Raw genomic sequence first — 13,881 nt, forward strand, 5'->3', positions numbered from 1 at the left:
GCATTTCTCAAGATTGAATGTGGAAACACGAATTGCTGGTCTAAGACTCTAAGCACTCTCCTGGATGGTCATGTTTGGAGTAGGGAAATAAGTCACCATGTGGCACACATTTTAGACAGAGTTTACAGTACACAGGTCCAGTCTGTTGTATGTTGGACATTAAATTGCAAAAGTACTGCCACACTACCAATGTCTTTTTACCTTTATATACATAATCTCCATTTTAAAAAGTTATTGCGGCTTCTGAGCTGTCGCTTTCTTCACTGTTTACCATATCACTAGTTGGAATTGTGTTTGTTTCTGTGATGTGATAGGGTGATGTGTACTATCAAGCAATATTCCTTATTGAGAGTTTGTCATAGTTTCTCATTTTCATATCATAAAAATTTTATGTAATGTTAAGTTGATATATTCTTCGCTCAGTCCTATTATGAGTGTGCTTCATTATGAAATACATTAAGCTTGCATTATACACTGTTAGGTTATGCATCTGCTGATGCATCGTGTTGCCGCACCCACCACACAGCAAAACTCCTAGGGATCCCAGTCAGCGATCCCCCAGGCAGACACACAGTCCAGTCCCACCCTCCGGAAATGGCCATCCATCTGCCACAGCCAGGTGATACGTGGGCCGCTCATCTGACACAAAGTCAAGCCAGCAGTACCCAAGGATTCTCCGACGAGACACAGTACCAAAGGAGTCCAGTCTTTGTCTCAGCTCACTGGATAGCGTCCATGTCTCACAGCCATACAGCAAGACAGGGAGCACTAGGACCCTAAAGACTTGGACCTTTGTCCTCTTGCAAAGATAGTGGGAGTGCCACACACCCCTTTCCAGTGACCTCATGACCTCCCATGCTCTTCCAATCCGTCTGTTGACTGCATAGGAAGAGTCACCAGAGACATGGATGTCACTGCCGAGGGAGGTAAATCTCTCGACGAGGTTGACATTCCCCCCGCAGACAGAAACACTGCTGATGGCTGTGCCTAAGAAGGCTTTAAATGCCTGGATCTTGGTTTTTCTCCAGGACACCCACAATCCCAGAGATTCAGACTCCTCGCTCAGTTTCTCGAGATCCCCAATCAAAGCCCCCATTGACTCCACTAAGATCACGGCATCATCTGCAAAGTCAAGATCAGTAAATCTTTCTTCACCAATGGACGCCCCACAGCCGCTGGACCCCACGACCCTGCCCAACACCCAGTCCATACAAGCATTGAACAGAGTGGGAGCCAGAACACACCCCTGACGAATCCCAGAATCAACTGGGAAGAACGCAGAGGTTCTCCCTCCACTCTGCACAGCACTCACAGTACCAGTGTACAGGCCGGCCATGAAGTCCAGTAGCTTTGGGGGTATCCCGCGAAGTCTCAGAATGTCTCACAGGTCACCTCGATCAACTGAGTTGAATGCTTTACAAAAATCAACAAAGGCTGCAAAGAACTTCTGTCGATATTTGCACTTGTGCTTGATGAGAACCCTTAGTGCAAGGATACGTTGAAGGATACTTTTTAGGCGTAAAACCAGACTGCCCTGGTTGCTGACAGACAAGCAAGTGATCATGGATCCTGTTAAAAATTACCCTAGCAAGGACCTTACCCAGCACTGAAAGCAGTGTTACCTCTCTGTAGTTGCCGCAATCCAGGCAATCACCCTTCCCTTTCCAGATAGGGACTACAAGTCCCGTTTTCCAGTCAGTTGGGATGATGTCTGCCTTGCAATGCTTTACCACCAGCCTGGAGAAGTTTACCCCAGATACCACAAATACCTGTGGCCTTCCCTACCCCCAGCTGATTTACCACCCGTGCGATCCCAGTGAGATTGGGTAGTTCACAGCTGATTTTAGGATCAACTTCGAGAATGGTAGACCCAGAGATGTCCAAAATGTAAGCCAGTAGCCAGCTCTTCGGGTCACAACAGCAGTGTCATCCGTAAGGTCCGTCCCATCAGCCGCCCTGACTGCAAGTCTCAGAGGAACAGATTCAGATGCAGATTCAGTGCATAATGCTTCGATTCCTCTGTAAGCAGGACGTGGGTCACTAGATCAGAGATGGTGTGTCATCTGCTCACAAATTCGTCTAACAAACGACTCCTTCTCTGCCCTCAGAGCCCTCACAGCCGTCCTTCTCAGTTCCCGCTACAAACTGAAGTATTTATTTGAAGTATTTACATTTTTTTCAAAAGTAACCTTATACACTGTAGAATTGTAGAAATGTAAGCATGATTTCTTTATCATATGTATTTGTATGAAATAAATCGGATTAAGTTTTCTGCCTTCATTGTTGGTTCTTTAAAATGATAAAATTATTTAGTATGCTAATAAATGAATATAAATGCTGAAATGGAAAGCATTGAAGGGGAGATAAAAGGTGCACATTACAGAGAACTCCTACATAAAATCAGAGCAAGGTTTTGTTTCAACCAACCAGCTGAGTAGACTGTGACTGTTTATACTCAACTGGTTGGTTGAAACAAAATCTTGGTCTGGATTTGTACTTTCTGGACCTGAACTTTCCACCTCTGCATAAAATAAACATGCTAGCTGCTACCAGGAAGCTCAATGCGGGGAGAAGGTTCTTTAAACAGAGCAAAGATCTGTAGCTCACTGCAAACGCAGCACTGGATTAGCTTTAAATTAAGAATGTACATCCTTAAGTGTAGAACTCCAGTTGGAGTCCTGACCTTAATACGATTAAAAATTTGTGACAGTTTTTTTTATTGTTAGCCTTTGCATAGATTATTATTTTTTTCTGTTATGGTAAATGTGTTATTCAGGGTGGAATTTTAGAAATGCCTTATGTTTGCAAAACTCTAAATGTATATGTGTATTTTTAATTGTGGTGTTCAAGTTTTCATTCTTTTTTTTTTTTTTTACTTATACAAGGAGTACATATGTTAAAGAGAACTGGGTAGGTGCTTTAGGCCAGCGTTTCTCAAACTTATTTGTCCTGGGGACCAGTCATGTCAGGCTTTGGGGCTGCAGGGCCCTGCATAAACGACCGCCCCCAACCCCCCCACCCGCAGATGCATATCCACAAAGATAGATAGATAGTATTACTATTATTATTATTGTTATTATTATTATTATTATTACTACACCACCACTGTTATTATTACTATTAGTATTATTAGGGCTTATGCCTATGTAAGAACAATATTAAACATGACCTAACAGGAGTGCTTTGGCTAAATTTGAGATTATTGCCAAATAAATATATTATTGCCAAGTAAATATACAGATATATAGTAATTAAGCTGTTGTTATTATTATTATTATCATTATTATTATTATTATTATTAATAATGCGTTTTCTTTTGAAGAAGTCATCTGATTTATCTTTTAGATGTGCATGTTTTGTTTCCAAATGGCGGCGTAATTTCGATGGTTTCATAACCTCGTTACTTAGCATAGCTTTGCAGATGAACTATCGCTAGAAATAAAACCGAATTTAATGTATGAAATGTCGTAATTCCGAGTAAATGGGCGATGCTTTTTTGCCTCTTGCTCATCATTTGATGGACGCTTCCGAAAGAAAGAAAGATTCCGGACTCCCTTGCTTTGAACATGCCATGATTTATTGACAACTCTCATAACGCATGTGTGTCCGTGAAAAGTTTGGAGGGAATGAGACAAAGGGTGGGAACGCTGAACGCTCTAGAATGCTAAAACAAGGGGCGGGCCGTGAAGTCGAGGGGGCGGGGAGGGGCACGCAGTAACAGCAGCGCTGAGATCAGACCTGATCTGACTGAATTTTGTTTGGTGTGGAATGCAAGGCTCCACGGATCGGCAGGAACCCTCTCACGGACCGGCACCGGTCCGCGGCCCATAGTTTGAGAAATGCTGCTTTAGGCAATAAAGACAATAAGTTGATTTCCTTTGTTCTGTGGACTTTGTTTTGTAATAACAGACAATGTGATGCATTTTGGTTTACAGTTGTTCACTAGACAAGCAAACAAGCTTGTTTTTCAAGCATATGTTCAAGAGTAGTGCTAAGCTGGCCCTATGTTTTCCACTGTATATCCGAGCCTATTAGTGAAGACTCCTGAAGTTTGATCCAGTTTACTGTAAATGTTTATTTAAAATATCTGAAGTATCCCGATAGACATTAGGGAATATTTGTTGATGTCTATGCAGCTTTCACCCAAGTACTCATTTTGTATTTCCTCCCATTTATCTTCAGATCATGAATATTTGGATACTTCTATGAGAGGAGATGATTGTAAACAGCCTCCTGCGCCACCACAGAGGAAGGAGAAGAAAGAGTTCCCCGTGAGTGTCTCTGAATTTTAAATAAAAGTCAGGATAATTTAATCTTTATATTCCAAGTTTCAGAAAACAAATTATTTGTTTTGTATAATCAATACAGTACCAATTAAGTATACAGTGGTACCTCAGAACTCGAATTTAATCCGTTCAGAACTCCAGATCGAATCCTAAAAAGTTCGAGTTGTGATCGAGTTTTCCCCATAAGAAATAATAGAAAACCAATTAATTGGTTCCTGGCCCCAAAAAATTACATCTAAATATGTTTTTTTTAAGCATTTAAACACAAAATGAACCGGATAAAACAAGAGCATATACTGTACTAAACACATCTAAGCACATTTATCAAAACAGTAATTTGTAAAGTAAGAAAAATGTATCCAAACAATGTGTCCTACCCCGATCGTCCGCTCCTTCTGTGTGCCACACCCCCTCGTTAACCTAGTGTGGAATCCCCGTGTGATCAGCTGTTTCTGGTTGTTGTCATTAGTCCTCTGTATTTCAGTTTATTTCCCCAGTCCAGTTATTGTATTGTCCGTCTGCGTTTTGCCTGCCTTACCTGTAATTAAACCCCATATTCCTCGATACCCTGACGTCTGCGCCTTTGTCTCCGTTCAGTCCCCACTCAGCACAACAATATTATTATAATTAAACGTATTAATGGTTTATTATTAATATTAAAATAATGAATAAGAAATCTTTATTTTTAAATGTATTTTATTATATAATAATAATTATTGTTACTGTCTATCATTGTCTAAATGTATTTTTACTGTCTAAATACATGTATTCAGCTAGTCTAAACATACACGATGCTATCACACCGAATGCGAGGCTGAGACTGAAGCCTTACCCTTTGTTTCCGATGAGAGACGTGCTGCGTGACTCATTTCCCCGCGCGTACAAGTTATCTTAGGTCGGCGTTTACAGTTTGACTTCTGAGATTCAGATCGAGTTCTAGGTAAAAAAAATTTCGAACTGGTTGGTTCGACTTTTAAGAAATTCGAGTTCTAATGAGTTTGAGAACTGAGGTACCACTGTATTCCTCACAGTACACCTTCCTGGCACAGTTGGTAAATGAATACATTGTTAAGGATGGTAAAATAGAGGCTGGAATCACATTTGGTGATTCTTCTTATGCTGAGATCTGAATACTGTTTTGCATGTGAAGTGGGGAATAATGTATCGTGTATGTTCCTCTTCTGACAGAAGCCTGTTATTAATGGCCTTCCTCCAACACCGAAAGTTCTAGTAAGTTTTAGACATTTTTCGTAAGGTTTTTTTATATTCAGCCATGAACTGCTTCATCTTTGAGCGTGACTGTTTCAAGGTGTTTAGTGTGTATGTAGCTGATTAATAAGGGCAATTTTTTGTGTGTTGATGAAAGTAGGGGTAGACAAGTATTTTGAAAATTTTCATAAGCACTGGTAATCCTATTGTTAACACTTGGTTATTACAGGTACTAACAATGCATGCCCATCCCACTGCATGCTCACATTATCACTGCAACAAGGTTCGTTATTCCAACATTTCATATAACCGGGAAACCAGGAAGGCTTTTCATTATGGAAACCGCTCACAAGAGCTACATGGTGTTTTCAGTGTGGAGGATTGTATTGTTTTCACTTGGGAAACATGAGCTGCTTTACCTTCAGTCCTCAGTAAGGTCTCACGCTCAGCTACTCTCCTCTTCTCCTTGGTGCTTCACGCTATGCTTGAGTGACGTGTATAAGTGACAGCGAGGCTTCAGTGGTGATTGGCTATTAATCGTATGTCATCTAGCCAATCAGAGATTGTTATGGGCAGGACTTTAAATTAAGCGGTGCAGTTCCTCAGGCACAGAGGAAGAGATGGTAGCGGAGCCCCATTTTGTAATAATATTGGTTATCGGTAAAATAAAACGCAGATATCAGTAATTGGCAAAATCCTAATATCGGCCATGATTATCGGCCAGACCGATAATCGGCCGATTCCTAATAGTAACTATAGAGCTGATGTTACTTCTTTAAGTGGCCACTTGGCAATTTTGGTGTAAGTCGAAACACACCCTTTTTCTGATATCTTTACAATGTCTAATTTCACTTCCATCGTGATGGCTTTCCTCTTCACAAACGGAACACTTGCGCTTTTAACAGTGCAAAATGGCATAGGTAAGCGTACTGGGAGATGCCAGCTCCCTCACTCATATACTGCGTTGCTGCGTATTCTTCCGCTGCGTGTAACCAACCTAGTTCGCTCACGTAGTCCATAAGTACGGTGCTAATGGCGTAAGCTGTAACACTCACGTCTCAGTTTTTAAGTTTTTATGGGAGTGAGCGTCGTAAACTCCAAATGTCGTATGTCGAGACGTCGTAACCTGTACTTAGAGTTTAGGTGTTTCCTTTGGCAATGCAGTGAAAAACAATATGGATGATTGTGTTTAGCATAACTGCTGTTTAAGTCGAACCAACCATTTCTATGCATATACTTAATTACTCTATGCATTACACAAGACATAGTGTATTCAGTTAGTAAATTAAATGTTCTTACTCTTGATAGTTTTAAAAGCATTTTATCTGTCTGGGACAACAAAAACTTCAAAATTATTGTGAGCTATTCTCTTAAATTAGCCATTAAATCTAAATCTAAATCCTGAGTACTAGCCCATCATCCAGGAGCTGACTGCAGTTATAAAGGTGAGAGTGGATAAAGGAAGCAGAAGAGGCTTTGAGAGACTGCTTAGAGATGATGGAGTGGAATATCTGTTAATATTTACTTAAAGCCATGTTTTAGTAATTTATAAGCACTTTCATAACTAATAATGCATTCATAAAACAGGACTACTACTAAAAAAAATTAAAACTAAAAAGGTATGAAAAGTGGCAGCTTTTAATTATGTGCACTCTCAACCCATGTCTGCTATCCCTACGGCATTATCACGTGATTGAAGTGTGGCTCTATCTAGCAACCTGCTGCAGAGCGTATGGAGCCCTGGAAGGGAAAAAAAAATTGATGGTTGGGGAAAAAATGGGCTCTCACAAAGGTGGGATGCCTTGCTTACGTATTGCTATTTACATTTGCATATTTCTGTGTCATTTATTCTTCTGTTATTTTGTATAAGAATGCAGAAGGTAATAGTAGGCAGATCAGATAGCTCACAAAATGTCATGTAAGTATTTTTTATTTATATCACATTTCGCATGTGATGGAAATTATGGCTCCTGAAAAAAGCATTTGACTCCTAAATATTTTGGGTTTAGCAGCCTACGTGTGATGCCCTGCTCGACCGATCCACCTGTGTGCCACACCCCCTCATTTACCTCTTGTGAAACCCCAATTGTTATTAGCTGTTCGTTTTATTTCTGATTAGTCCAGTGTATTTCAGTTCGAGTACGTTTCATTAGGTCTGTCACCTTGAAGTCTGGTGAAGTCTAGTATTGTAGTGTTGCCTGTCTGTGACTATTCCATGTCCCTGCGCCCTTGTTTCATTAAATCCCGTATTCCCGTATTCACAAGGTGCTGAAAGCATTCTTTAGAAATGTTGGCCCATATTGATAGGATAGCATCTTGCAGTTGATGGAGATTTGTGGGATGCACATCCAGGGCACGAAGCTCCCGTTCCACCACATCCCAAAGATGCTCTATTGGGTTGAGATCTGGTGACTGTGGGGGCCATTTTAGTACAGTGAACTCATTGTCATGTTCAAGAAACCAATTTGAAATGATTCGAGCTTTGTGACATGGTGCATTATCCTGCTGGAAGTAGCCATCATTGGATGGGTACATGGTGGTCATAAAGGGATGGACATGGTCAGAAACAATGCTCAGGTAGGCCGTGGCATTTAAACGATGCCCAATTGGCACTAAGGGGCCTAAAGTGTGCCAAGAAAACATCCCCCACACCATTACACCACCACCACCAGCCTGCACAGTGGTAACAAGGCATGATGGATCCATGTTCTCATTCTGTTTACCCCAAATTCTGACTCTACCATTTGAATGTCTCAACAGAAATCGAGACTCATCAGACCAGGCAACATTTTTCCAGACTTCAACTGTCCAATTTTGGTGAGCTCGTGCAAATTGTAGCCTCTTTTTCCCATTTGTAGTGGAGATGAGTGGTACCCGGTGGGGTCTTCTGCTGTTGTAGCCCATCCGCCTCAAGGTTGTGCGTGTTGTGGCTTCACAAATGCTTTGCTGCATACCTCGGTTGTAACGAGTGGTTATTTCAGTCAAAGTTGCTCTTCTATCAGCTTGAATCAGTCGGCCCATTCTCCTCTGACCTCTAGCATCAACAAGGCATTTTCGCCCACAGGACTGCCGCATGCTGGATGTTTTTCCCTTTGCACACCATTCTTTGTAAATCCTAGAAATGGTTATGCGTGAAAATCCCAGTAACTGAGCAGATTGTGAAATACTCAGACCGGCCCGTCTGGCACCAACAACCATGCCACACTCAAAATTGCTTAAATCACCTTTCTTTCCCATTCTGACATTCAGTTTGGAGTTCAGGAGATTGTCTTGACCAGGACCACATCCCTAAATGCATTGAAGCAACTGCCATGTGATTGGTTGATTAGATAATTGCATTAATGAGAAATTGAACAGGTGTTCCTAATAATCCTTTAGGTGAGTGTAGATGAGGTGCTTTAATATTATAAGTATTCTTATGCTTAAACATTTATATTGAGATTTCCATTAAAATTTGTGAAAGTGTGCATGTTGTTAATCTTTGGGGGCAACACGTGGCTCAGCAGGCTGACCCCTGATTTACACTAGATGCGTATCCGCTGCGGTGTGAATGCGCTGCGTTCCCATTCCGTCCGAGGCCGTCCGCCAATTCACACTGGATGCGTTTGTGATCCGTATCTGATCCGGCGCGAGATCACATGACCACGGGAGAATAACATTTAACATAACATGTATCTATGTTTCTATGGATAAAATAATGTGTCACTCCCATATAGGTTACTGAACACTTTATTAGGAGTTTACAAGTACTTCACAGTACAGGTTACTTTCATTAAAAATCAAGTATATACATAGTTAGTTGGAAGATTCAACTTATCGTCAAATTCCAAAACTTCTGAAGTTTCACTCCACGCCTTCTCCTTTCTACTATTATCCTTGTAAAAAGGATGTCTGGGGTAGTACACAATTCCGTGTTTCTCCACCTCCAAAATTAATTTTTCCTTGTCCATGATGTGACGGAGAATTGGCGCATGCGCTCTGTGTTGCGTTCTTGATCCGTATCCGTCAAAAATAAACTTGATGCGCATCTCGACGGACTGCCGGACGCGTGATGGAACAGAGACGTAGCAGAGACGCAACGCAGCGGATCTGGTATAAACTGATGCATTGACTTTATTGGCGCCGATTGCCTGCGGCTGCCGTGTCGGAAACGCATCGCAGCGGATACGCATCCAGTGTAAATCAGGGGTGAGCCTCTGCATCTGTGATTGTAAGGTTGGCAGTTTGAGCCTGGCTTTGGCAGAATAGTCACATGTCTGAAGCCCCTTATCCCCCCAGTTCCATGGGTACCACTGCAGGTGGCTGCCCTTCACTGCCAAGCTTACTTACACTAACATACCTGTATGTGTCTGTGTGTCATGGACAGCAAGATGGGGTAGGCAAAAAGAGAATTTCCCCAATAGGATCAACAAAATGTCATAATATAACAAGCAATGCTTACAGCATGTTCTTAAGAACAAGGCATACAATAATCAGGCTTCCAAAATATGCAAAGAAAGATGGTCAGGGGGATAATAATAATAATAATAATAATAATAATTGATTTAATTTATAACGCACTTTACATTTAAAATAAATCTCAAAGTGCCACAAAATGAGTCATCCTAAAAAAGTGAAAAAAAACACACATTAAAACAACAATTAAAACAAGCAAGTCAATCAATAAAGAAACCTACAAAATTAATTCAAATCCATAAGTTCTATTAAAAAGAAATGTCTTAAGTCCTTTTTTAAAATTTTCAATAGTCTGTGGGGCCCTCAAATGGTCTGGGAGGGTGTTCCATAGACATGGGGCGGCAGAACCGAAGGCCCGATCACCCATGGTGCTAAGTTTGGTCCTGGGAAGTAGGAGACGATTTGCATTTGTAGATCGTCGAGACCGTGTTAAGGTTAGGGGGGTAAGTAGTTCTTTTAAGTAAAGGGGGGCATTTCCATGGATGCATTGGTGAGTGATAAGGGAAACCTTGTATTCAATCCTTGCAGAAACGGGAAGCCAGTGCAGTGATTGAAGAATGGGTGTAATGTGTTCATATTTTTTAACTCTCATCAGAATCCTTGCTGCACTGTTCTGTATGTATTAGAGTCTTTGAAGATGTTTATTGGGCATTCCAATGAGAAGTGCATTGCAGTAGTCGATTCTGGAGGAGATAAAGGCATGAACCAGTTTTTCAGCATCTGGCAAGGTGAGAGTAGGACAAAGTTTTGCACCTGTTGTGAGGTGGTGGAATGAAGTCTTGCAGAGATGTTTAATATGAGTTTCAAAAGTGAGTTGAGGATCAAGTCTAACACCAAGGTTGATGACTGACGAGGCAAGGGAAATGTCATGACCGGAGACCGTAATACTCGGTATGGAGGCTGACTGAAGCTGATGTGGGGTACCAACCACGATTGCTTCAGTTTTAGAGCAGTTTAACTGGAGAAAGTTTTGTTTCATCCACACACTGATCTCCTCAAGACAGATGCTGAGTTTCGATGAAGATGATGCTGCAGAGGAGTATTTCTCAGTTTTCATGTAAAGCTGTGTGTCATCAGCATAACAGTGAAATGAAATTCCATAGCGGCTAATGATTTGGCCAAGAGGGAGCATGTATAAAGTAAAAAGGATGGGGCTGAGAACTGACCCCTGCGAGACTCCACAGGTCACAGTGTGCGTCCGGGACCTTGCTTTTCCAAGGGAAATATACTCTGTCCTGTCTGTAAGATAAGATTGAAACCAAGACCAGGCAGTGTCAGTTAGTTCAATGGTGTGATGTAACCAATTGAGGAGTATATCATGGTCAATGGTGTCGAATGCAGCAGATAAATCAAGAAGAACGAGTAGAGAAGGTGAGCCAGCATCAGCCGTCATCAGCAAGTCATTTGTGACTCTAATCAAAGCTGTTTCTGTGCTATGGGCAGAGCGAAAACCAGACTGAAATTTTTCAAAGAGGTTGTTGTATTTGAGGTGATCCTGAATATAGATGGCAACTACTTTCTCCAGGACTTTAGTGAGGAATGGAAGGTTGGAAATAGGCCTATAGTTGGCAAAAACTTCTGGATCAATAGTGGGTTTTTTGTGAAGTGGTCGGATTATAGCGGTTTTTAAAGCAGATGGAATGTAGCCAGCCTGGAGGGATTGGTTAATGATTGTGGTGATCAAAGGAGTGATGGTAGAGATGTTTGCTTTCACCAAGGCTGTAGGAAAGGGATCCAGAGCACAGGTGGAGGGCTTCATCTTCCTAATAATTTCTTCAACCTCTTGATGAGAAACTTCTAGGAAGCAGTCGAGAGGCTGAGCAATCACAGGCCATGGATTGATGGTCAGAACAGATAGATCTGGTGGATCTTGGAAAGCCGAGCGAATTGAGTTAATTTTTGCTTTGAAGAAGGTCATAAAATCATTACAGCGCTCTTCTGTATTTTCAACAGGTATAGGAGTTTGTGGTTGGAGAAGTTGATTTACAGTGGAGAATAGCTGCTTAGAGTTTCCATGGCTGTTTTTAATGACATTTGAATAAAACTGAGACCGTGCCTCTCTAAGGGACTTTGAGTATGCCTTTTGATAGGGAACATGTTCCCCCCAGTCATATAGAGACCCTGATCTGCCCCCCCAACCCCCGCTTTTCCAGATGTTCTCTGGTGCAGTAGATGTTGTTACCCCCAGCCTTCCCAACCTTCTTCTCCATACTTATGTGTGATACCACCCTTTTTATAGGGTTTAGGACAATAAACCATGTTTGATCACAGCCAGGCAGGAGTCATAAGCAAAAAGGTCAGGAACCAGACAATGGTGATGAACGACTTGGTCCCTTGATCCTCCTACCTTGTGGCAGCTGGACTTTTCTGTCTTTGTTAGGTGATTTGCATAGGATAGCAGCTTGCCTTTTGGTCTCAGGGCCAGGCGCTTTCCTGATTACCATTACTATCATTGGATTGATTACAAGCGGCCACAAAAACTGGGATTTCTGTGTCAAGAGAGTGATAATATAACCAGTAAGAAATAATATAATATAATAAAATACTACAACTTCCATGATGACCCAACCATGTTAATGATGCATAAATAACTGAAACACAAATGTCACTTGCATGCAGGTGGATGCAGACATTCCACCTTAGGGATATTGATTCCAGGGAGGCAGATGAGGGGCATCCAGGAGGGCGGGGGTGCTGGCCAATGCTTGGCAGGTATTACTGTAATACCATATATAATGGGATGGGTACAGGTCGGGCGGGGGGGGGTGCAAAACTTGCTGGGTAGAGAGTGGTGGTAAAATTTGGGGTGAGGCTGCAACAGTAAAACTACTTGCAGGCTAATTTCACCATTGCTGAATAGCAGAACAGATTCCCAGGACATTGCGCATCATTTGCAGGTGTCAGGGAGCTGCTGTCAATTTGTGGGAGGCTCTCATTACTTCCAGGAGAGGTGGGATGACTGTGGATGCAGTTATGGTCACACAGATCAAAGCGGTATGCAATACAAAAAAAGAAATCTAGTAAAACAAAGACCTGTCACAGCATTCTTTCAAACAGCAAGTAATGTAAGTAGAGGTAAATTTTATATAGGCTTAATCTATATCAAGCTTAGGTTGCGTGCAATTGTCAACATAATTTTCTCCATATCTCTGATAGGCTAATTTAGGTAATGGCTTCATCTAAGTTTCACTTATCATGCTATTATATCTGTTAGAATAAAGCAATAAATCTACGAATGTGTCCTCACATAATATGTAACATTACAGCATACTGAGGCTCAGTAAATTTAAACTTTCAACACATTGTAGAGAGGGCGATCTGTTGTTTATTCTATTGTCCAATAGGCTATTGGTGGGTGATTGGGAATTCCATACCTGTGGGGCTATTATTGTAGCAAAATTATTTGCAAATGTGTAACGAGAGTGTGGCTGTATCTCAATCCATGTGTGTGTAATCAGATTTTTGAATGTGTACAGGAATCTATAAATGTGTATTCTGAATCCGTGTGCGTAATCAGATTTGTAAACCTGTAAAAGAATCTCTAAATGTGTAATGAGATTTGCAAGCGTACTGACATTTGTACGTGTATAGATAAATCTGTAAATGCATGCATAGATCTGTGAATACATAGAAAAATCTGTAAATGCGCTGTCCCACTCGCAAGCTTTTGAGGGCCTAAGTGTGGAACGCTATTGGTATAAACCGTAAAAAAAATACCTCACGACATGGAATGCTGAATGATGTGTCTCAACTATATGAATTATATGCTGAATTATATGTCTGACTTGGAACAAATTAAGTTAAAATCAGCAAAGCAGTCAAGGCCGGAGTAGGACTGAATTTTTAACCAGGATTTATGACACTATATGTTTTGATTAACATAACCATTATCTAGGCTACTGAACGCACATTAGCACCAGTACACTTCAAT

The 13,881-nt window shown here is 41.3% G+C and overlaps 1 protein-coding gene across 1 annotated transcript in view; it reads left to right on the forward strand.

Annotated features, from left to right (window-relative positions):
* The window catches only part of LOC111833030 (mitogen-activated protein kinase kinase kinase kinase 5), a 123,510-nt gene that overhangs the window by 89,852 nt on the left and 19,777 nt on the right, over nucleotides 1-13,881 (forward strand). The window contains exons 20-21 of the mRNA XM_072708406.1: nucleotides 4,183-4,271; nucleotides 5,475-5,516. Coding sequence (XP_072564507.1) covers nucleotides 4,183-4,271; nucleotides 5,475-5,516 — 131 coding nt within the window. The remainder of the gene's footprint in view (nucleotides 1-4,182; nucleotides 4,272-5,474; nucleotides 5,517-13,881) is intronic.

This window comes from Paramormyrops kingsleyae, unplaced genomic scaffold (genome assembly GCF_048594095.1).
Source record: "Paramormyrops kingsleyae isolate MSU_618 unplaced genomic scaffold, PKINGS_0.4 ups84, whole genome shotgun sequence".
Classification (NCBI taxonomy): domain Eukaryota; kingdom Metazoa; phylum Chordata; class Actinopteri; order Osteoglossiformes; family Mormyridae; genus Paramormyrops; species Paramormyrops kingsleyae.